Here is a 26,433-nt window from a genome sequence, read left to right on the forward strand (position 1 = left end):
ATATATATATATGGGCCGGGATAGCCTGGTTGGTAGAGTGTCGGATTCGCGTCCCTTAGGTTGCGAGTTCGAACCCCGCCGGCCGAAGACTCCCTGCGTGCTTGGTGGCTGATGCGCGTTAAATCTGTCGTGGTCACAAAGTCCTCCATGTCGAGAGTTATACCACTGGGGGTACTGGTTCAGGGGTGATCGTTCTCTGATTCAGGTCTAAATTACGATCTGTGGTTGAGTGAATGAAGTCCGCCCCGTAAAAAGGGTTGTGACGGGTGAGTAGCTAAGTCGTTCTCTTGGTCCTAGATGGTGCTACTATAGAAACAAGAGGCGCTCCCCCTCAGGCTTAAATCGGTTGTCTTCGAACAGCGGGCTTGTCCATGGCAAGTGCCATAAGAAACAACAACATATTATATATATATATATATATATATATATATATATATATATATATATATATATATATATATATATATATATATATAGAGAGAGAGAGAGAGAGAGAGAGAGAGACAGGAAAAAAAATGCTAATGCAGATGCAAGAATCATGATTTATTTAGAATGTATCTATTTTCTTAGCTCTTTTGAAGATCCTCTCATGACTACAGAATTAGAAAAATAAAAGATACACAACTGTTTCACTGCATCATACATGTCTAGGGAAAACTTCAATGAATTCATTCTCAGAAGGGGCTTATAATGATTTACAAATCATAAGATCGAGTTCTTAAATACTGTTATAAAAATCAAATTTAAAAATAAAACCTTCTTCTGAAGCACAAAATAGTACTTATATACAAGAAATATCAGGAAAATAAATATATAAAAATAAAGAAAAAAATTCCTAAATAGCTTATACTCTATAGAAATCCAAGTTAATTAATAATTTTTTTTGCCACAAATCTGCTTTACCTATGAACCATAAGTTTTAATAGCAATTAATTAAACAGTTATTTTTTACTGATTAAAACTTTTTTTTTTTCATATACATGAAGGATTATTTTATTCCCATTGCTACCATTCTTATAGAATTAAAATAAAAATGTTTTAAGAGATTTTACTCAATTACATCTGAATTGCCACTTACAATATTAAATTAAAACTTGCACCATTTTCTAAAAACAATAACTTTTGGGGGAAAAAATCAATTGATATTTTTGTTTGAATTAAAAATATAGTTTCAGGCAACTAAGAGACATTTCAGTATTATAATATTTTATAAAAAAAGATAAACTGTATTAAAATATTTATTTAAAGGATATTCAACTGTGAGCTCATACTAAATATATTTTTACTTTTACAACTCTAACATCTCCCAAAACATGGCTTTCAATAAACCATTTTGCATGCAAAACTGAAACCTTCGTAATATTATAAGTACTTCATATTTCATTCACAAATACTGAAGTATAAGGAAGACTTTGAGACAGTAAATTAAATAGATATATTTTTTAATAAAAGACAAAAATATTTTCATTTGAAATAATGAATATCAATTAATTAAAAATCTATTTGTATTTAATAAAGAAGTTGATACCTTCATCCACATCTAGTAAATCATCAGAAGAAATGTCTGGTTCTTCAACCACCCACACGGAAGACTGATCATCATAGGTCACTCTTTTTTTGTCCCTCTCTCGGTTACGTCGCTCTGACTGTCGCTTCACAATGCGGACAGTTTTAATTTCAGAAGGCTTTTCTTTTGGTATAATTCCTATAACATGAATGTAAAATAAATGCAATACTCAAAATAAATACATGCAAAAAATGGAGGGGGGGGAGGCTTGGTATCTTGAATAAAATAATAAACTTACATGTATACTCTAAGAAAGATACTCTACTTGGACTTATGAGACTCAAATTGTTGTTATTTCATAGAAAACTTTATAACATAATTTGAAAGTGATAAATAAATGATGAAATGCAAGTTAAGGGACAATGATATTACTTTTAGAACAAAAGCAGCACTAAGAAATGAAGGGAATTGAGATAAATCAAGAATTTAAAGATGCAGATATAAATTTATCAAATAATGGATATGATTCATAATAAAATATATAAATCATTGTAAAATAAAATTGCCTTTATGTTTAAATTCCATACATATAATTAAGTATTTTTGAATAATTTTCATAATTTGTTGAAAAGCATACATTTCTATTTTTGATAACCATACTTTTAAAAACTGTTTTTGACACACGAAACAAGATATAATAGATGCTGTTTAATGTGATCACAATTAAGGATATCATTCACTTTATATTATCAAAATCGTCTGGTCCGAAACTGACGTCTTGAAATGTAGCCAAAAGTATTCATTTAGTGTGATCACTATATTGTTTAATATTACCAGCTTTGGACAAAAGAATTAATTGATCTTTCAGCCAAACAATTAACATTTCTAGAATTTCTTGTTTCAACACTTGAAGGATACATCTGGCAGTCATTTTTTCTATGAGATATTGCTAATGTTTTTGGTTCGTTTGAATTAGAATGATCTTGATTGATTTAAAGGAACAACTGTCATGCTGTTCATGTCTGACAGAAGTCTGTTGAATAGTTATATACTGCTAACGACAATTAAATTACAAAAGCAAAATGTATTTAAAAAATGATTTAAATCCTAAAGACAAAACTGAAACTTTTAATAAGCATAGCCAAACAGCTTTTCAATAAACATTTAAAAAGTCTACCAAAAATGAGTCAACACAACAGAGTGGTGCAGTTGAAAATATAAAAGCCTATCTTTTAGAAAAATAACATGATTTTTTGAGCAAAACCAAGTAATAAATGTTGCTGATTCTGATGGGAATGAATATGCTGAAAAAGGCATTGTTCAACAAGTTAAAAAAATAATACAAGTGTGGAAATTACTTAAGTGAACTTTTAAAGAAAAATTATCAATAAACAACAATAAATGAAAGTTTTAATTGTTTAATTTTTGAAATAAATTGAGGTAATTGTTTTTTCTATCTTTCCATTGATATGACAAAAGTATAGTCAATTTTATTCAATTTGGTTACTGTTATTAATTAATTAAATTTATCACAATTCTTAAGTCGTAAAGTAACTACATTAAGTGGCAGCTATTATATTTTTTAAAAATTTAAGATACTTCCAAAAACTTAAGAGAAAAGAGAAATAATGGTGCAAAAAAATGGAAAATGTCTGAATTATGGGAATACATCAATTAACATTTAAACTTAATCTCAAGAATGAATAAGTAAGAAATGTAAACAATAAAAAAATGGTATAGATGAGTGCATAAATAATAATAATAAAAAAAACAATGTATAATATATCTAGCAGGGTTTTTTCTTTCTTCAAGTGATAATATATATATCGAATATATGTATCGTTATCACACAGAAAAATTGCATACCATAAAAACGTTTCATTCTTTCATCTGCATCATTAATGTCTTGCATGGCACACTGCTCTGTTGCAGAACCATCTGATTGCGAGTTGTAGGTTGCCATATTTGCATAATCAATGGTTGAAAAATTTTCATATATTTCTTCATTTGGCTGAAGGAAAGGGGAAAATAAAACTTTTAGTTTTATAGTAGAAATAGTTTTGAAATTAAAATTGTTTGAGAAGATTAAAAAAAGCAAAAACTTATGGAATACTATAAAAACTAGTAAAGTAGCTCTTTAATTATTGCAATTTTTTTCAACCTACAAAAAAATTAATAAAAATAAAAATAAATATAAAAAAAATAAGAAAATATTGAACTTGGAAGGAAATTAAATATAATAAATTTTCTTTTTTTAATGAAAATATTTAACTTATTTTACATTGATTCCAACTAAGTTATAATATTTCAATAAAATATACAGAGAAATATAAGTAATAATATGGATTTTATTCAAGATATATGGTGTATGTTCATTAAAAAAAGTAAATTTAAAATTATTACAAAAGCACAAATTAAATTCAATCTGCATATTAAATTTAGATATAAGAAATCTCTAAAGCAATAAATTTACAATACTTTTGTTTCTAAATAAAATATTACCTCTCATAATATGATAATTTCTAGAAAACATACAAAATATGATTTACACCACCATAACTTTAACCCATCCCTATAAAGGGAAAAATATTCTTACATTATTAATTTCTTCAGCATTTACATAAACTGGAATATCATCCAAATCCTTTTCATGGACTGAAGCCAAATCACGTGTCTCCATGGTATCTAAATCTGTTTCCAAATACATACTGTGCTGCTTTTTACGAACTGGAAGAGGGGCTGAACCTAATACACACACACAAACACAAAAATTATATTAGAAGTAGTTTTGATATTCTAGAATCTTGAAGTCATTACATCTAAAATATTAATTAAAAGTTTTAATTGATTGAAAAGAATTTTCCAAAGTTATAATATATTTTTCCTAGAAATATGCTTCATAAAACTCGCAATGCTTTATTATTGAGTAAAAAGGTAATTACACATTCATTCAAAACTGTAAAACAAGTTAATTTATTTTTTAATAAGGCTGATAAAGGCACTTAATATAACTGAGCTATGAAGTAAATTAATTTTTTGAGAAACTATTATTCAAATGAGACAAAATAAAAGGAAGAGCATAAACAGAATAAATAAAATCACGAATAAATTTTAATTCATTGTTATGTCAAGTGCAAAGCAATTACTATATGCAGATATTAAGACCATACGATATTTAGTCAAAATAAATAAACATTAGAACAAAAATAGAAATACCAGCAACTCCAGTTGGACTAGCTCTAACTTCAACTCCTTTTTTGACTTTCTTTAAATGAGTTACTTCTTTTTCTTCTAACAAAATGAATGATTTCAAATCAAGAAAAATAAAATAAACTCATAAAAATAAATAAATGATAATAAAGGAAAATATGAAAGAACTACAATGATAAAATAAAATAGAAAATAATAATTTGAAATAAAATACACAAACAAAATACTAAAAAAGAAAAATTAAAACTAATAAGAAATTAGAATAACTATTTATGTCAATGCGTTTTAAAAATGGAATAAAAGAAAATGTATTATAGTAATGGCAGTTTACATTACTATAATACATTTTCTTTTACTATACTATATCTTTATCTTTTAATATACTATAATACTACAATGACAAAATAAAATAGAAAATAATAATTTGAAATAAATTACACAAACAAAATAGTAAAGAAGAAAAATAAAAACTAATAAGAAATTAGAATAACTTTTTTAAGTCAATGCTTTTTAAAAATGGAATAAAAGAAAATGTATTATAGTAATGGCAGTTTACAAAAATTGAATTGCTTGATTAATGTTACCAAATTGATTCTTCCTAGATAATTTTATTAAATAATTGTTTATTGCTAATGTGAAGAAAATAAAAATTACATTTTTGTAAAACAAGTAGTTAAACTCTTGAAGTGGTTGATTATTTCAATTAAAGAACATTAAGATAAATTTAAAATGGACAATTCATATTTTTGGGCCTAAATTCCAATTTTGGAATTTTTAATTATTTTACCCAAGTAATTTTCTGGAATGCAAATAAATATGAATTGTCTACTTTTATGCTGAAGAGAAATAATTAAAAGAGCTAGTTCAGTGGTTTGGAAGGTTATGTTCATTTGCAAATATTTAGAAAAGTTTTTTTCCTTTTTTTTTTTTTTTTTTTTTTTTTGTATCTAAATGCGCATTTTCTTTCATGATGTTATAATTTTGCTTTATTTCTCATATACATTGTATGGAAAATAAGCAGAATCTTTTTCTATTAGCTTTTGAAAATGATTAAAATATTTGATGAAACACCGATAATAGTTAAAAATTTCATTGCAGCAATACATTGCCAAAACTTATGCACACAAGTATTTTTAAAAGCAGCAATAGGTAAATTAGCATGATTAAAAATACACTTCTTTTAAAATCTTAAAATGACAAAAATCAATTTTATGCTGTAATTATTTTTGGAAGTTATTATTTAAAAAAAAAAATTCCCAAACCTTGCTTAATTAAAATTTCAGAAAAAAATTGCTCTGAAATATATATTTGCACCAAATTCCTAATTTCAACATATACTCATTCTCCCATTCCAAATTTTGTAATGATTACCTGTAACAGTGACAGGACTAGTACTTGATTCAGGCTCTCTTCTGATTTTCAGCAAATGTGTTTCTTTTCCTGTTTATTAGAAAAGAGATTTAATAAAAGTAAAAAACAGTGAATCTACAAACATCAATATAATTTTAAATCTCTTCTAAAAAATCCTAAAAGAATAAAGAAACTGCTAAATAAATTACAAAAGATTATTTTCTCATTTTTTTTCCTTCCTTTCCATTGAATAAAATAAGCATAGATGCTTGCAGTGTGATATGCCCATGCTCAATATAAAATTAGAATAAAGAAAAATGGTGATGGCCCAAGGGCAACAAATGGATAAAAATTCAGGTTAAATCAAAATGACTATATTATATATATATAAAGATAAAGAGTGAGATCCATTATTTCTGTAAATGTACAAGAGGGACATTCTTTTGGAGATATTTTCAAAAGCATTTAACCTAAATTTATGCTGTAGATAAGGGAAAATTTCGTAAAAGCAATTTCAACATAAGCATGGATCAATATCTTAATGCCCCAAATCAAAATAGCCCAGCAAATGTTAATGTTCAGTTATCAATGGATAGTAAGTAAACAGAATAACTGTCCAAAATGGTTGCTAGGTTTCATGGCCGCAAAATGTTTTATAATTAGAAAACTAAACTATAATTTAATGCTGAGTGAACTGAAAATAGGATATCTTTCATGTCTCAGAAATGAAATACATAGCAAATCAACCATTTATAATTGTTAAATGAGCAAACACTTAATTAAAACTTAAGTGTCAAAATTTTAAGGAAATAATACTTTTACTTGCCTGCAGTTCCCGATGGACTAGCTTTATATTCAGATCCCGCAGAAGAAGATGTAGGAGCTTCCCCCTTTAACTTCATCACGGTGTTATTAATTTCATGCCTGTGATTAGCTAGCTCATCTAGAACATTTTGAACACGTGACAATTCTGCTTCAATGTCTGCTCGATTGTGTTGAAAATCCTTCTGAAATGGGGAAGAAAAAAAAACAAAAAAAACTGTGATATAAAAGTGGGTGGGCAAACATTTGTTAACACCCTATTTTCAAATTAACTTACAAAATAACATTCCTTCTGAAATATAAGTGGTGAAAAATTTCTTGTAAATCACAGAAGTTAAGAGTATAAAAAATGTTCAAAATAGAAACATCCAAATAGATACCCTACTTAAGAAACAAGATGAGAAAGATTACAGATACAATATCTCATTGCATATTTTCTTATGACTTTTCTAAGAGTTATCTTCATTATTTTAACCAGAGTTGACACTCAAATCTGGAAAAAAAATTTCATGTGTTTCTCTTGTACATATATTTAAGATATGAAAAAATGTGCTAGTTATAATACAATATGTTTTTTAAGGAAAGGAAACAACAATTTAAATGAATTTTGATATTTATAAACTAAAAAACCCAATTTCTCTTTATTTATTATCTAGAGTTTGGCAGGACAAAATTTATATATTAAGGGAGGAGGAGGATATATTGCCTTTCATGCTATTTAATTGTAAGTCACACAAAATTAAGGACTTAAGTGAAATAGAATACAAACATTTTTGATATTATGATACAAATCATTTCATGATTTCTTAACAACAACAACAACAAACCATTACAAAGCAAAATTACCTTTTTTTATTTATTCATTTTTACCAATTCATGTATTTGGGCATCAATTTCGGCAGAGGGATTCTTCAGAGGGAGAGAGTAGAAATAGTGCGAGTTTCCAATTACACAATCGCGAATGGTATTTTGTTTTTGGAAGCGATGACTGCAATCTTTTATTCTTGCAATCTTCAGAGATCAGCATTTTTTAAATGAGAAAAAATTAACTAAGAAACTTAAAATTCCCTGTATTTTCCCGCTTTTTATAAGAATTTTCAAATGTCCCTGCATTTTTCCAGTTTTTTTTTTTTTTTTAGCCGATTTTTAAATTCTCTGTGTTTTCCCAGTTTCTCCCGATGGCATGGCAATCCTGTTTAATTTGCTAATTTCGCTGTTTAAAGCAAAGCTAAATTGAATTTTAGTTTTATTAATATATATATTATTTTTCTACAAATAATTATTTTGTTTATCATATATATTTAAGAAAACAGAAACATGCAGCACAAACAATTAACATATACTTTAAAAAGATATAATAAAATTAAAGTATGACTGAAATTTATCAGTACAATTTATCATTCTGAAATTCACCAGCATAGTTTTATTCTTCATATTTTGATGCACATACTATAGAGATTGGATATTCTCATGGCCCATATGTTTATTTCAACATGCTTTGAAAAGAAATACTTAAATACCAAATAATAATTAATTATTATCTGTGACTTAATCTAAAAATGAGATTAATATTTCAAACAGCTTACATGGTAATGTAAACAATATTAACAGTAAGAAACACAAAAAATTTATCCTAATTAGGATGCAACCACAAAATAATATCACTAATTTGCAATTAATGAGGTTTCAGTAGCAGCTAATTAAATATCAATTTAGTTTCAATAATTATTATTAAGTAGGAATATATTCTAAGTTTGGAGAAACAAATTTCTGAATGAAAATTATTTTAAAATTTCTTACAGCTTCAGATGATCCCGTTTTCAGTGCTTCTTTTAATATCTGCCTCAGATGTAATATATCCTTCTCCATCTGGTCATTTTTTGATGCAGCATCTTCAATTTTCTAAAATTTCAAGAAATTTAGAAAAAAAAAATACATTATATAAAATTGATTGTAAAATATAATGTTAAAATACACTATAGAATTATTTATAATGTCATGTATCTTACTTTAGCACTTGTGCTCAACAAACGTTTTACACGAACTAATTCCTTTTCAATCATTTTCTGCTGCTTTTTCAACTTCTGAAGTTCACTCGGCCTATCTTGGTGATCTAAGATTTTATTACGCATTCCACTTAATGTATATTCTAACATTTCCTGAAATGAAACAGAATTGTTTCTAAATAATACTAAAAGCATTAGATTTCATGATATTTTATCAACTGCTATTTATGCAAAACAGATTAACTTTTTAAAGCCTGTATTTGAAAGTACTTTAATCAAATGTGCAAATCTTTGCATTACAGCTTCTTTTCCTGGCAGCAAAGATATATAAAGAGTTTAGTTCCCACAGGAGTAAATGAATTCAAAATATGAATGGTTAATAAAATAATTAAATTTGTGGCACTTTACTTATATTCAGAAAAATACCATGTCATGCATAAAAACAAATAAAAAAAATTTTAATCTAATTTTTTTTAAATAAATAATATAATGCATGAATAACAGATTGTAAATATTTAGCATTTGTATTATTAACAAAAATAAACACAAAATAATAATTTTAAAAAATATCCAAAACAAAATATATTTTAATAAAGCTATTTTAAATCACAAACTTGATAAATTTGGCAATTCTAAGAGCATTTATATATAGGAAAATAAAATATGTTTATAAAGTATTAGCTATGTATAAATTAAGACAAATTTGGCATTGCATTCATTAGTTCATTTTAGCAAAGTACTTTTAATTATAATGCCTCCTTAACTATTTTTTATTTACTTATACTAAAGAATTAAACATGAATAATATTTTAAATAAAATGTCAATGTTTAACACCTAAAACTCTCTTACATTATCTCATTTACATTTTGGAAAAATAATATAAATTATCTAATACATATCATAAATAACAGGAAATAAATAAGCAAATACATAAAATAAATATATCATACCTTATCTTGATGCAAAGATGAAATACTATTAGTTTCATTTCTCAAGCCTTTATCCAGACTATAAATCTCACTAATGCGTTTCTGAAATGTATAATTAATTATAAGTAATGTAAATCTTTTATTGAAAAAAGAAGTAGAAACATTTGAAAAACTTGCATTGTAAATATTAAAATCCATTAATATTTGAAGTTAATAATGAAACAAAATTATTTAAAAAGTTCCAAAATATTATAATAATGCATATTTTTCTATTTATCAACTTTGTGATGAATAGTAAACTTTTATGATTAAATTCGTGCAGACTTACGAACTCAAATCCATCAAGCATTAAAAAAAATTCAATATAAAAAAAAAAAAAAACCTTAAGCAATAACACATATCTGAAGTTATTACATATGATGTAAAATGAAAGTATGAATTTTAAGCATCATTTTAAAAATATCCTTAAATAATGTATTTCATGCATTTTAACTCATTCATTTATAGAGTAATAATATTTTTGTTGCTTTCTTCACAAATCTGAAAATTTTAATATCAGCAGTAAAAAGCTACATACACATACCATATGTAACTATTTTGTACATATAATGTACTTACAATTGTGCTTTTGTATTTAGTACTAGTTGATTTTTTTTCAAATACATATATACTACTATGCTTTACATACCTGAAAATTGCTTTCCTCTGCTAATAATTTAGACAGAATATTTGATTCCCCAGCATAATCAGGGCTTTGTGGACCACTGACAGGAGATGAGACGTCTTCTTGTGAGGTATCCTTAAATAAATAAATAAAACTTGAGATACTACACAATTAAACAGAAATAATCAACTGTAGCAAAATTTAAAACAATAATAAGAGAATATTAATAATATTTTGAAGCAAATGCAGAATATTATGTTAATTTTTTTTTTTTGCTCAAAAATATATCGAAGAAGAAAAAAAAGCCGAAGAAACAAGCAGGAGTGTTTTCTCCTTGGTTTTCTCATATACTTCTTAAATTTGGAAATTTTATTTTTCTTTCTTTTATTCGTCATCAATAGAAAAGAATTGAAAATTCATTTTAAAGAAGAAACTCTTCTAATAAGATAAAATTCGTCCACCTTTTGATATAGAATACGGGTGGCGAACCTTTATGGATCAACGTGCCATTTTTTTCTAAAGAAATGTTTAACGAGGTATATATGTGCCGTTGAATAATTTTTAGTTGTGATTATCAAGAAAATAATAAAACTAAATACTAACAACTCAAAACTTTATTTACTACAAAAAGATGTATTTTGTACTGTATAGTAGTAATGTTTTTAGTTATACGTATAATTCAAATTAAAGTAATATTAATGTCACTTCTGTTGTTGCAGATATAAGACAAATAGCTTATTGTAAGATGTTTTTAGGATTGTAAGATGTTACTTTTAAGAGAATGCATGATTAGAATCATGCGAAACGGTTTCTAAGCGAGTCTTTAATGTTATTCATCTCTGAAAATAATGACTTGCAGGTAGAGATAGATGAAAAATTCCATGTTTCCAAAATTTTGTTACTGGCATTTTTACTTATATTCTTTATTAATCTTTTTGTTTAAACTTTTTTTCTTGTTTCAATAAATTTTTTAATCCATTTTGAACTAAACTGGAAATCAATCAGTTACATTTCAAAATCTTCAATTTCAAATCAATTCGGAATAAGTTCAGTTTATCAAATGAAGTCACATCAGAGTACGTAATAAACTTGAGCATTTCCAATAATTCCTTTAACTGAGAAAATCTCACTAAAAATTCCTTGATTGAAAAATCAATTACGGAAATAAATTCTTCAAAAGCTTTTTCTTTGTCTGGTTTCTCATTTATTTCTAAATCTTTGATAATTTTTCGTTCAAGTTCGGGAAGTATTTGTAGTTTCTTGTAATAATATCATTTCTGAAAACATGCAGTTTAGTCTCAAAAGCACGAATGAGATCCATCATGACAACAATTGTTTTATATGTGCCTTTAAGTTTTATGTTTAATTCATTGAAATGTTGGCACATGTCTGTAAGAAACATCAATTTTGAAAGTCATATAACATCCAACAACTGTGGGTATTTGCCCATCATTTTGCTGAAACAGTCTGATTTCTTCTAAGTAATCAACAAATGTTTGATGTTTCAACCAGTGAGCATTATTATGCATTACTAAGCCATTACACACCGAGTTGATTTCATTCACAAAGCATCAACCTTCACTTATTTAAAACCTGCAACAATATGAGGATGACTATTTTTCTGCCTAACACCATTACATTATCAAGAGATGTTAAGCCATTCTTAGCACAGAATGTTAGGGAATGGGAATATGCACACCGCGACTGATCACTAGCATTTGTTCGTAGTACTTCATAGCGAACTTTGTTATTTTGAACTAAAATGCAAATCGTTTTGATTGGCGGCGTTCCCAAAATATTGTGTTGAGTGCCATGTCCGCCATCCCTGATATAGACCTATAGATCACAAGTCAAATTTCATTAGATGAAAGGTTTAAATTCAAAAATTCACCTAAATCACAAAGCTACATATTTTGATTATCACAATATTTTCTCTTAGTATTTGACAAAATAATATGAAGATGAAAAAAAGAAAGGAAAGTAGTCTTTTGTTTCACACAACTTCTTTAAAATTTGAAAATTTTTAAATTAATAATAATGTTTACTCCACATGATAACAGATAAAGATGTGAAAACTGATTTTGTAAGAAAAAATTACTATCATGTTAGTAAGAATTTAACCTGCAATTAAATAATTCTCAAAATTATAAAAAAATTGTATCAAGCTTTTTAGTTCTATAATTCTTTAGAAGTTTATTTTCTACTATTATATTTAGTCTATATTTTAAAAGATTTTAAGAACATAAGAAAAGAAAAATTTGAAAAAGGATCAGAAGATATGTTGTATTCATCATTAATTTGTCGGTAAAAGCATTAAGAACAGTAAAAACTAATCGAATTTTTTTCTAACGTTCATAATTTCTATTTTTTTCAATCAGTAAACATTGTGTTCTGTACTATGATACAAAATTTTATCTTCCATTTTTAATTTTCTGAGAGCAATTTTAAGAAAAATTATGACGATTACAGTTTTGGATCCTCAACTTTTATTATCAAATAACATTGTAAAAAATCATTTTTTTTTTCACTTACTAATAATGGCAATGAGAAACTTCTGCGATTACTGCTGCCATACAGACTTCCAAGTTTAACCATATTATCGACTAATGTTACTAGAGGTTGAGTATCTTCATACTGTTTCTGTAGGAGAAGAATTTGCTTCTGAAGCTCTTTCTTATTCTGATATGCAGGTTGCCTTCCATTGTTAGATCTGCATAAACAGAGGGGGAAAAAATCATAAAAAATGTCTCAAATATTTTAACGTTACTTTTAAAATTTTTGTTTAACTTATTGAATTAGTATATAAACATGAACATGAAACAATGAACATTTTATTACTAACAAAATTAAACTGTAATATATTTTTTTTAAAAGAAAGATTAAGAATCTTCTAAAACATGTCCATAGCATTTTACATAACAGTAATGGCTAATGAAAATACACTACCTCATATTTTACATTCAAGAGTATAGTCATTTAGATGTTGAAATAATAAAAATGTTATTGCAAACTATTCAAAATTACTTTCTTTTTCAAAAATACTATTAGATCATTTTAAATTTGTAACAAGATCTTCACAAAAAATATATAAGTGGCAGGCTTTTAATTGACCATTATTGTATATACAGAATGTGAAACATACAAATATGGTAAAACACAATGAACAGAGACATACATTCAAAAATTAATAATAGAAATATAACACAAAATTTTACAAATCTGAACAAAGATTAATTTATAATAATAAAAATGAAAATGTAATTGTTCTAACATTGATAATTGCATTAAGAATAAAAATCAAAGCAATTTACTGAGGAAATTCTTGAAGGCTTTCTATTTGCTTCTCCAATTTCTCTTTGGCTCTTAGAATTTTTGTTTGATTTCTTCGTAGTTGAATCAGCAATAAAACTAATTCTTCATGCTTTGGAAAATAAAAAGAAAACATCAAAAATAAAATAAGAAAAATATCAACTATTTAAAAAGTATGCTTGAAGCTTCGATCATTTTTGCAAAAATACTTAATTTAAAATGATACAAAAAGTCACGCATTTAAAAAGATAACAAATTTATAAAGGGATTGATTTGTTGTAATTATATTTCTGCCTTGTTTTGAAACACGATTAGAGCTTTTTAGGATGGCTAGAGCTGTTTTTTTCCCAATTTCAAACTGCGATTAGATAATAAAGATGGCATCTGTGTCAACACTTCCTCTTCAAAATTTGGCACCACACCAAGGAGAAATTATTTGACCCTAACCGATTACGCCAGCACAAAGGTCATTAACAAGATGGTTCTTTGGAAGAATCGGGTTTCAAACTCGGAACTCTCCAAAGTTGAGATTTCCCATCAGGTCAATACAGACCCCCCCCCCTTTTTTTAATCAAAGGAGTAATATAGTTATAAAAGGAGGAATATGGAAATTTTCCAGATAAAAAATTAATGATTTGAATTTTAAATAATAAACTAGAATTTACTTACAAATGAAAGCATTTTCTAATGTGAAATTTAGAATCAATACTATTTCTTGGTAAAAAAAATTTCTCAATTGTATACTTAAAATATTCAAAATAATACATTATTAGAAAGTTTTCAACATATCAATACTCATCTATTTAGATATATAGTTTATTCAAATGAAAGTCTATTAAAATATTAAGTACATATGGAAGTTTTATATTAAAAACCTATTTAAAAAAATCAATAAATTTAGAATTGGGAAAAATTTACATTCTAAAAATAGCATGCTTAACAAAATTGTATATCTTTCAAAATGTAATATCTTTTTTTTTCTGGAACATTTTTGAGCTAAACAGTATGTTTTGTTGAAGAGGATGAGGGACAATAAAGACATTATGAAGTTGCAATAACTGAATTCATGAAAACATAAGAAATTTTCAGCATTCATTTAGAGTCCTCATCCTCTGGATTACCAATTTCATCTAAGAGAGATTGCCAGGGACAAACAATTTATACCCTATACAATATGCAGAAACATAACTTTGCAATAATAAATCAGCTGGAGTGGTCTCTCTAAAAATGTATTGTATACCTTCTAGTAATGGTGTTATCTCCCACCTTTCACAAAAAATTGTGACCTTGGTTGAGACAAAGAATGCCTTGCCTGGCATTGGTGTACAATAATTACAAAATATTAACCATTGGCATATATTTTTAGCATTTTTACTGAATCTATCGTGTGATCCTCATCAGTGTTTTGACCATTAATCTCTGGCATTTGGTTAATAATATCCAAAAATTGAAATTTTTTATATGTGTTTTTCCCAACTGACTGTAATTAACTACAACTGCAGCCATAAACTCACATTTCAAATTTGATATATTTAAATCTTTGCATTTATATGCTTATGAAAATTTTGCCTAGAGAAAGTTAACCCCTATATGGATAAGATTCAAATTTGATTAGGATCTATACTTTAGATGAAAATTTGTGTACCAAATTTTATCCTCCTTGTTTTGTCGTTATCGGGTTAAATTATATTCAGAAATCCGGACAGACAGATTTCCACTAAATGGATTTTGTTCAAAATTTGATAGAAACCTACAAATTTGGTCTAAAGACAATACATTAAATTTCACCAGTCTAGCTCAAAGCATTTTTGTCTCCAAATCAGGGCAGTCTAAAATATGGAGATTCATCAAAATCTCGACTTTGAAATTTTCTATGTTTCATATACAAAAAAAGTAAGAAAAAAATTTTTTATAGGAGAAAAAGTATTACATTTAGTTAAATAAATTGATAAAAAATATAAAATAAATAAAAAAAATTAAACAATTTAATAACACAATAAGAATTTTTATTAAATTTAGAATAAATTTCAAAAGATTTGACTTTTTTAATAACTATACCGTTTTTCCTAGCAGATCTCCAGCAGATACACTCAACCTCTTTCCTTTGCACATCAAGCCCTCAGATTGCTGAACTAACTTTCTTAAGTGATTAGGCTGAAATTTAAACATTTTCAGGGTTAGCAAAATTTACAATTAACTAACAACCTTCTTAACAAAAAATATTCTTTACAGAAAATATGAAATGTCTCAAGAATCCTCACAGAGTGAGGATTCTTGAGACATTTCATATTCAAACAGAATATGTGAAAAAAAGAAAAGAAAAAAAAGAAGAATATTTTCATTTAGAAATCAAAGATTAATCATAACTATTAAAAAAGTCAATCATTCATAACTAATCTAATCCAAACCATCATTTTGCTTTTATCCCATGTTTTCTTTTTACTATTATTATTTAGTTTAAATCTCAGAATTTTCGGACAGAAATACAGACTACAAATTTCTGGATCATAAAAATAAATGAAATATGAATAAACTATTTAAGTTTTATTATCATTTAATCAATTTTTGGAACTAAACATATAATTTGCTTTTGAAAAAAAAATTACAGATTGAAAATATTCATTAACTGTTTACCAAAACAAACAGTTTAAACATGCAATCAATACTAATGTTACTAAAACATGTAATGAATTATCTTCATGGTATCATCTCTCTAATCTATAAAATACTCAAATCAAATCAAAACCACACACGCACGCACGCACGCACACACACACACACAGCAAATAAAAAATAAATAATATCAAATAGGTAAAAAAAATGATAAGATATTGGCATACTAAAAAGTTAAAAGTAATCATAGTTAATTTTTTTCCTTAAAATTACACTTTAAAATATAAATGTAGTTGATCCAAAGCATCTATACAGATAATCCAAATTCCTTTATACCAGTCATCATCATAAAACAATAACTCAGTGATGAATAATAAAATGAAAAATTATAATAATGAACAATAAAATAACAAAAAGTACGCAAATATATGGTACACAATATAAACCATGGGCCCCCTCTCCTAGTAAAAATTCATGGAGTTATGAAACTTTATATTTTAGAATTTTAAATAATCATTATTGTCCATCAAAAAGGTCATTGACTTAGTCTAAAAATCATCCAAATTAGTGAATGCTAAACTTCACAATTTAATTAGTTATAATCCGAGAAGTGAAGAAATATTTTATTTAAAAAATTAGTGCTAAAAAATTTAGGCATAATTTTGTTAGTTCATTTATTGATTCAAGCAACATAATTTTTTTTTTTTTTTTTTTGTTATTTAGAGTATTTTTTTTAAATGGAATTGCCTATTTAACTCAAATGGTGTAGAAATTAGTTGTTGAACCCTTATTATATATATATATATATGTGTGTGTGTGTGTGTGTTAACTATCTAATCATAAGAATAACTTACTTCTTCCATTTTCCTTTCCATTTTTTAGCTCTCAAAGAGGTAGTTTAAATTTTACAGGAAGGGTTTCTTGAAATTCTATAACTTAATTACCTTCTGGATTCCAAAAATTAAAGTTTTCAATTTTCAAAATTTCATTTCTTAGAGCTTAAAATTATTTGATCAAATAATTAGCTGTTTGAGGTATCATGCAAGCATTCAAGAAGGCAAAATTGTCCGAATTTTGTATTATCTATTAAGTTTTTTGTATTTAAACTCATGATTGAACCTAATTAATTTTGGATGGAAAAAATTAAGGCAGCATCTTTTAAACTCATGAATGAAAAGACATTCCTTAGTCTCTATGCATACATATTTGCTTTTGCTAATCATCTGCCGATAGAAAAATATCATCTGTTCAAAACACTAATGGAAACTGAACAATAAATTCGAAATTCAAAGTTTTAATACTATTCTCATTTTTAAAAATTTGTAAAATTCTGTTTACTAATTTTAAAAAAAATTAGTAAACACCAAATTTAAAATAATGACTTGCAAAGTTTCACTTCAAAAAAAATTTTACAATTGGTAAATAGAATCTCTAAACAGAAAATTTAAAAAGCTTTTTTTACCTCTTTAACATGTATTTCAGCAGAAGAACTTCTTGGTATTTCAGTGGATCGAACTTTAGCAATTTTAATCTGATGTTTATTATCAGAATCCAAAGATGCTAAAAAGGAACAAAAGGAAAGAAAGGCATTTTAACATTAGATTAAAGCTTTCTAATTGGAAAATTTCCAGAAAATATAATTTGCTACAAAAATGATAATATGAAAGTAACAAATATAAAAAATTTCATGATAGGAGTAAAGAAAAATTAATGTTCTTTCTAACCTTTAAAAAACAGAATATAAATATGAGAACTCCATCAATAATATTCTATAAAATGGATATAACAGAAGAACTCTGTATAATAGCAATGCAAACTCATAGATCAGTTCATCAATGCAGAAAAATATTTGTTAAGGATTTTTTTTTTTTTTAATTTTAAATAAGAACTTATTTTTGCTAACAAAACAGTAGGAAGTAAAAAGAAGATGCTAACTTCTAATAAAAGACTTCATAACTAAGCCAATTTATAGAAACACATATTTGTCTCAAGCAGAATAGAATAAGGTTTCCCATATTTCTATTTGTGATTTCTTTGGTTCAAATTTTCTTTTGGGAATATATATTATATATATATATATATATATATATATACACACACACAAAGAAAAATAAGATACAAGCAAAAATCTCATTCAGCAGCAAACATTTCCAAATGAGAAATTAGAAAAAAATTTATTAATACAGATTTTTATAAATTTTTTTGTTTACAAACATTGAGATATATGGATATTGGGAAAAAATTAATGTAAAAGTATATATTTCTTAAGCATTCTCAAACCCAATTTTTGACTCAAACTCTCATTTAAAATTAAAATTCATATTCTAAGAAATCCTGATTTAGAAGATATTGAAAATTACTTGATATACTATCAAATTAGAAATAACACTAAATACTTTAAAAGTACCAAAATAAATTCAAATCTTTAATACAAAATCCAATTCATTACACATAACAAATTTGTGGATACAAATGGTTCCATTCAATAAACTGAAAGGAAGTGGAAATTGGAATATATAATATTTTAACAAATTTTCAAATTTTAAAAAACAAAATATATTTATAAAAAAAGGGTACAATTTGGTAGGGGTGGCACTAACAAAAATATGTCAAATCTTAGTGATAATTATAATAATCTTCTTAAAGATGAATGTTGATACAAATGGAATGTACAAACATTTGTGTTTGCCAAATATTTGGTCTCTTATCAGGGAATGGTTTCCAAAAAATAAATGTTTATGGATGTTTAAAGATGATGGCGGGTTTCAATTCTTAAAAATTTATTTAATATAATTACATAAGTCATTTGTCAAAAAATTTCCATACATAAATGTCAAAATTTGAAAGAAAAATATATTTCTGATCAAATTAAAATATACTGAGAAATGATACACATACATATACAAATACATTATGTACTAAAGAGAAATTCTTTGGCCATAGTTTTATTTTAATTACCTTCATCACATGAAGAAGTTGCTCCTGATGTAGAGTCAGAATCATAAATTCCATTTTTGTGCTCTTCGCATTGTTTGGAAGTTAAAGGTTCAGACACTTCATTCTGATTATCTTTATTTTCATTATTATCTGAAATATTACTTATGAAAAACTTCTGTGGTGTAGAAAAATTTGGCATGCTATTTTTGCTTTCAAGTGTAGAGTTCTGATATGGAGGTTTAAAATTTTTTCCAAAAAAATGCTGTTCACTTACACGCCTCAACACATTTTGATCTAAAAAGTCAGCTTCATTATCAACAGCATTTGTTAAACTTGCACAATTTTCTATTTCATTTGTACTAGACACAGCAGTGCAAAACTGCCTTTCAGCAATAGCAGATGTATAATGAGAAGTCATCATTTTTCTACTTTGTTTTGATGTTTCAGGGTTTAATGGTAAATGTTCACTTTTCTGACTATATTGAGAAGTTTCTCCTAACCTACGCCTATCAATATTATAAAAATCTATGTTTTCATATACAGGATTACCAGGGACATCATGTTTATCATCAAGCATGGTATCAACCAATTCTGGAGCTTTGGGAAGTCCTTCAAGTGACTGAGAAAGTCTTTTTTGGAGTTTTGATTTTGGTTGAAACACAATATTTTCATACACTGGCTCATCAGATTGATACTGACATGTATTTAATTCTGGTGTAGAAGACCTATGTTTGAAATAAGACATAGTGCTATTTGATCGAGTTTTTTCTAAAGTATGGCCAGCTTCATATTTGTTCTTTTCGGCATCTAAGTATTTTGATTTAGAACTTTCCAAAATTTCAATTGAACATTTCAAATTATTCTTCGCACCTCCCGTCTCCCAGTACTTTTCATTGATAGCATCTTTCTCCTCCGCAGAAGCAGAGGTTTTGGAGTTTATCTTATTAACTTTCCTTCCAACATCTCCTTTAGAAGAATATGAAGGACTCATAGATTTGACATTATTTAACAATGCAGGACTACTTTTATGTGGACTAGTTTTGTCCAAATATGGCACATCACTTCTTTTAAATAACGGCACATGGTCAGCAAAATTTACTCCCTGGCCTGAATACAAATCAGAATAGTAATATGGAGCTGAATTTGGCGATTTTGATGGAGAATATTTTTCATTTGGCACTCTTTCATCAACTTGAACTGAAGGAACTACATCAGGCCTGTATGAATGAGGCATCACATTAATAGAAAAATTTGATGCACTAGGTTTTGGTATCAACTCATCTCTTGAAGCATAAGCCACATTTTCTGAAAGTGAATCACTGTCAATAGTGATAGATGAATCTAAATTATGCATTGCTACCGGAACTGAATCTTCAGCTTTCAGAGATTTAGCGGAATCTTTCCTTTCTAAAATTTTGCAGATTTCCGACTCCTCTAAGCTAAATGGCACAGGAAATATTTTAGGAGCCTCAGGCTTCTTTCCCTTAGTATATATTCTCAGTTTTTGTACGCGAAATTTTTCAGCTGAATCTTCTTTCAAAGAATTTTGAGCACTGGCTTCCATATTAGAAAAAGTGGATGTATCATAAAGAGGTTCATAAGATGGTAAGGGTTTTACTTCACTCTTTAAGGATTTTGCGCAAGAGTTGTCATCCACAGAAGAATTAAAGGGAAATGAATAATGAGATTTATTAGTATTATTTTCATTATCAATGCTATTATAAGGCAAAACTTCAGATTCTAAAGAGGAATGTGTATTTCTTCCAGGTATAACATTATCATTACTGTTACAAAACTGGCTCAAAATTGGTGACTGATAGGAGGGTAAACGCAAATTACCAACAGTATCAAAATCTCTGCTTGCTTCATCATCAGCATCTGAAGCATCACTATCCTTCATTTCCTTCAATTTCAACAAATCAGGCACTGAAACACTCAGATTAGCCTGCTCATAATGATGCATATTGTTTCTAGAAGAAATATGTCTATCAGATTTGTGATAACTATTCCTCTCATTTAATTCACGAGACTGGCCAACAGAAGTTACATTTGAACATGATAAACTGCTCATCAGAACGTTGTTTGTTTCCTGAACAGACTTGTGCATGTATTCAAGCCTCATATTTCTGGCTGAACTTGATACAAATCTATGCATTGGTTTCTCATAAATATTTTCTGTCAATGAATCTTCAGAACTACTAGATTTCATCTGATATTGCAACTTTGTCTTTTGCTTTTCATAGACATCATGTAAAAAGCTAGGTGGTGGAGAAAAAGGTTCATTATAAACATGCTCCTCTTCTTGGACAAAAGTTTTATTCTTTGAAAGATGTGAACCAGGCGATAATTTTCCACCTCCCATCATCACATATTCTGGCTCCTTTTCTTCAGAAAACTTCAACCCAAACATAGGCAAATATTCTGCTTCATCAACATTTTCAACAGTTTCACCAAAAAAATCCCCAAATTGAGATGTTTGTGCAGATTCTTTAGAATATTTCTTTGTATAGATGGGTTGACTTTCAAGTTGATTCCCATTTGAACTGTCCTTGTTCAAGTTAGATAAATATTCTTTCATGGCAGTTTTGTTTGATGGCACATCTTTGACTGACAATTTTTCTTTTCCTGATTCAGCAGTTTTTCTTAAATCAGCAAGCACACATGATAGTGGTGATAAGAGAATGGGAGCTGATTTCATAGTCAAGTCATCTGAGCTTTCATCAGAATCCTGGAAAGCAACAGCTTCTGAATCGCTGTGAAGAGCTCTTCGATTAATTTTAGAACGACTAATTTTGTGTCTGTTTCTTTTTCCAACTCTATTACATACAGACATCTTATCTTTTGTGGAAATTTTATCAGATTTTGAAGAGTCACCAGTTTTATTCTTTTTGTTACTTTTAGGTTCAGTTTCAACAGTTTCAAACTTCTTTATTCTGTCCTGAACAATATTTGGAGGAGGGGCTTCTCTTTTACGTAAAAGTTGCCCTCTCATTTCTTCATAGCTTAATTTTTTCCCAATTTCTTGCTTTGTAGTCACAATTTCTTTATATTCAATTGCTTTTTCTGCACAGTTATTATTTGATGAATCCTTATGATTTACTTTGTGATCTGAAGTATGTTCATATGAAGGGTCTAGTGGAACAAAATTTTCTTCTTCTTTCAAAGGAATTTCTGGTCCTTTATCATAATCTTTAGATTCAGAAAATACAATTGTTTCTTGTAAAGGTATATTGTTTTCGACTTCATCTATAAACTTCTTTGAAATTGACATTTTATGAGGAGATACTTGCAAAGGTATACCAACATCTCGATCAAGACTTGATATACTGCTAGAAATGGAAACATTTGCATAATTGTTTTGAAACATTGTTGAACTTTCTGGACCCATATTGGAAGTTATCTTTGCAATTTTGTGCTTTTTAGACGAATGATTTTTGTTTTTTACTCTAGTTGATGCATAAAATATCTGCGAAGCTCGATAATAATCTTCACGCTTTATATCAAATTCTGACTCGCTTTCATAGCCATCCCTGCTGCTATAACTAGTAAAACTTTGATTTTGGATACTATCCCTCACATCAGTGGTACCATGTAAAAAATTTTCTTGTTCCGTTTTTCTACGATACTCAAGAGACGAGTTTCTTTCATCGGTCAACTCATGTTCCATATTGTTGCTATCATGTAATATTTTAATTTGTTTTGATGCTTGTTCTAAAGGCTTTAAAACAGCATGATTTATCTTATGATAGTCACTAGTGATGATTTTTGGAGGAGGTTCGATTTCTTGTGCATAATTATCCACAGGTTCATTACAAATGGCACCAATATTAACATAATCTGGAGAAGATGAATGATATCTATCAAGTTGCTGCTTTTCTTCTTCATGAGAATAGTCTACATCAGGGTTCTTTTCCTCTGCTACTTCAGAACTGGCTTTCATTTCAGACTCCTTCAAAATATCTTGGAACAGAATGAAAAATGGTTTAAAAATCCAGTAAAGAATTTCTGATGATAATGTTAATTTCTCCTACACCAGATGTAGATTACATGCCTTTAGAATACCAAAGCACTTGAATTAATGAAGCATATGGTTAGTTAGTTAACACTGTTAGTCAGCTGTAAGATATTTCCAATTTCTGCCGCTTGTAACACTCTCTGGCGCAGTATTTTAGAACATGTGCCAGCATTTGTTAGTGGGCATTGATCAGTCTTATAACAAACTTTTAATATGGATGGTAGGATCGGGAACTGAATTTTACATGCATAGGAATAATGAGAAATGAAAATGTTTTGGAATGTTAGAAAATCATTAATTATCGAAGGGCATGTTATATATGCAAACAATTATTTGTTAAAATATTAAATATCCCATTCACCAGGTAAAGATCACCAAAGTTGAATGAATGAAAGTTCAAACACAAATACAAGTAAAACAAGAAAGATAATAATAAATCAAAATAATTGTAAATATCAAATAGGTATAATAGACAGTTATAAAAAAGTTAAAATTATAAACAAAAATATATTTATAATTTTAACTTTTATTATGAAATAAAAGATAAAACGGTTTATTTAAATGGAAGATATTTTTTTAAAGGATTATAATTTTAATTTCAATTTCATCTCAACTAATAATAAAGAAGAATGTGTATCTGTGTGTGTAGATAGAAGAGAGTTGAGTAATTCTGCGTGCACAGCCATTTTTTGAACAAAAAAAATTGGGAAATGATCTTAAACTAGGTCTCTATATAATAAAAATTATATAAGGGATAAGAAGCCACTTGGCTTTATAATTTCTCATCTTTATAAGAACATTATCAAATATTGAAAGAATTAAAGTTTTCCTTATAATTTTGGAGCTTTTAAGGTAAAACTCTTTTTCAAAAACAATTAGAATTTACAAATATTGACAGAGCTGGTATTTTCCATTATAACATACCATTTTTGAGTCAATTTATTCATTTTTAGTCAAAATGAAACCCATTAAATGAATAAGTTCTGAGTAGTTTTCATTATGTAGGTCCCTACATAATGAAAATTATATAAAGGATAAGAATCCACTTGGCTTTATAATCACTTGTCTTTATAAGAACATTATCAGATATTGAAAGAATTAAAGTTTCCTTATAATTTTGGGCCTCTAGCTTTTAAGGCAAAACTCTTTTTCAAAATAATAAAAACAATTAGAATTTACAAATATTGACAGATCTGGTATTTTTCCATTAGAACAGACCATTTTTGAGTCAATTTATTCATTTTTAGTCAAAATGAAACTTGTTAAATGAATAAATTCCGAGCAGGGTAATTCTATGCAGCATGGAAAAATACTTTGCTTAATGGATATTTTGTAAATTTTATAGCTGCCTTGAAATCATATGGGATAAATTTAAAAAATATTTTCTATAGAGGATCCTATATTTACAAAAACCCAACCTGGCAATCATAAATCATGTCACTAACTTAAAGAAGGAGGCAAATGTACACTTCAATGTCTACAAGCAATCTTTGAGGAGTACAAATTAATTGAAAAATGAATCTATAGTTTAAAAGAAACCTTTAACAATGATGCAAAAACCTGAAAGTGTTGGGGCAAATAAAATAGTTCCATGCCTTAAAATTCTGGGAACCTGTAAATAATGTCACAGAAGTTTTATGCTTTCAATTTTGTCAGAATCTAAGACTTGAAAATTGGTAATGTGTTTAATTACTCTATTTATTCCAATGAAACTCATAAAGATTGCTGTGAGTGAGAAAATTATGTGAATTTTTGGTTATCTTAAATTCATTTAACAATGTTCATTATTTTAAAAATTTGTTCTTTATTCTAGTACAATATGCAAATTTGAGATTCAATTGAATTATTATTTGCATTTAAGGTTACAGAGTTAATAAAATATAGTCCTTTTACTTCTAACTCACAAAATTACAACTCAAAAACACATGTGCAGAATCAGAGGGAAGTACTATGCAAATATCCGTTTTAGAAAATTGACTGTAAAAAAGTAAACCAGTTGGACAAAAAAGAATTGTTCTTAATTCACAGCTAATGAATATGGAAAATTAATTACTGAAAAATCATTTCTCACAGAATTCCCCCACTCTGTCCGACTCTACAGCCCGGACCATCTAAGTTATACCTACTAAATTTGGCATTTATACATATGGTGCAGCATCTCATTTTCCAATGAGACGAAGCACCTCAGAGCAATCTTTTTTTCAAATTACAATTATAATAATTTTTAAAAATTAAGCGAAATATGAACAATTTCTATAACTTACAAAAATATAATAGCATAAAAATATTTTTTAGACCATCTTAGAATTTTTTTTGCCTTGTTTTGAACACGATTTGCCTTGTTTTGAAACACGATTAGAGCTTTTTAGGATGGCTAGAGCTGTTTTTTTCCCAATTTCAAACTGCGATTAGATAATAAAGATGGCATCTGTGTCAACACTTCCTCTTCAAAATTTGGCACCACACCAAGGAGAAATTATTTGACCCTAACCGATTACGCCAGCACAAAGGTCATTAACAAGATGGTTCTTTGGAAGAATCGGGTTTCAAACTCGGAACTCTCCAAAGTTGAGATTTCCCATCAGGTCAATACAGACCCCCCCCCCCCCTTTTTTTTAATCAAAGGAGTAATATAGTTATAAAAGGAGGAATATGGAAATTTTCCAGATAAAAAATTAATGATTTGAATTTTAAATAACAATTTCTATAACTTACAAAAATATAATAGCATAAAAATATTTTTTAGACCATCTTAGAATTTAAAAAAAAAAAAAAAAAAAAAAAAAATTCAATGAAACTAATTTAATTGCCATAAATCTTTTAATTAAAATTTATTTTTTTTATTTTTAAATATGTTTTTTAAGTATATTTTACAACAATATTTTTATTGTTAGTCACCACATTGTATTCATTAGTACAAAAGCTTTATCCTAATCTTTTCTTCAATTGTTTGCTTATCAAGATATGAAGATTTTTTTTTCTATATTTCTGTCTAAGCATGGCTTTAATGGCATTTTGAAATTATTTTCTATTATTAAATTCTGAAACAATTACATTTAAGGTTTAAGTT

At 27.3% G+C, this 26,433-nt stretch overlaps 1 protein-coding gene across 1 annotated transcript in view; it reads right to left on the bottom strand.

The window, feature by feature from the left end:
• LOC129957163 (uncharacterized) overlaps nucleotides 1-26,433 on the bottom strand; it is a 56,516-nt gene that overhangs the window by 12,110 nt on the left and 17,973 nt on the right. Inside the window, exons 8-22 of the mRNA XM_056069340.1 lie at nucleotides 19,370-23,308; nucleotides 17,874-17,971; nucleotides 15,857-15,952; nucleotides 13,801-13,910; nucleotides 13,022-13,199; nucleotides 10,514-10,624; nucleotides 9,847-9,927; nucleotides 8,899-9,048; nucleotides 8,690-8,791; nucleotides 6,894-7,074; nucleotides 6,089-6,157; nucleotides 4,724-4,798; nucleotides 4,104-4,252; nucleotides 3,374-3,518; nucleotides 1,529-1,705 (exon numbers count right to left, since the gene is read on the bottom strand). Coding sequence (XP_055925315.1) covers nucleotides 1,529-1,705; nucleotides 3,374-3,518; nucleotides 4,104-4,252; nucleotides 4,724-4,798; nucleotides 6,089-6,157; nucleotides 6,894-7,074; nucleotides 8,690-8,791; nucleotides 8,899-9,048; nucleotides 9,847-9,927; nucleotides 10,514-10,624; nucleotides 13,022-13,199; nucleotides 13,801-13,910; nucleotides 15,857-15,952; nucleotides 17,874-17,971; nucleotides 19,370-23,308 — 5,661 coding nt within the window. The remainder of the gene's footprint in view (nucleotides 1-1,528; nucleotides 1,706-3,373; nucleotides 3,519-4,103; nucleotides 4,253-4,723; nucleotides 4,799-6,088; nucleotides 6,158-6,893; nucleotides 7,075-8,689; nucleotides 8,792-8,898; nucleotides 9,049-9,846; nucleotides 9,928-10,513; nucleotides 10,625-13,021; nucleotides 13,200-13,800; nucleotides 13,911-15,856; nucleotides 15,953-17,873; nucleotides 17,972-19,369; nucleotides 23,309-26,433) is intronic.

This window comes from Argiope bruennichi, chromosome 11 (genome assembly GCF_947563725.1).
Source record: "Argiope bruennichi chromosome 11, qqArgBrue1.1, whole genome shotgun sequence".
NCBI lineage: Eukaryota > Metazoa > Arthropoda > Arachnida > Araneae > Araneidae > Argiope > Argiope bruennichi.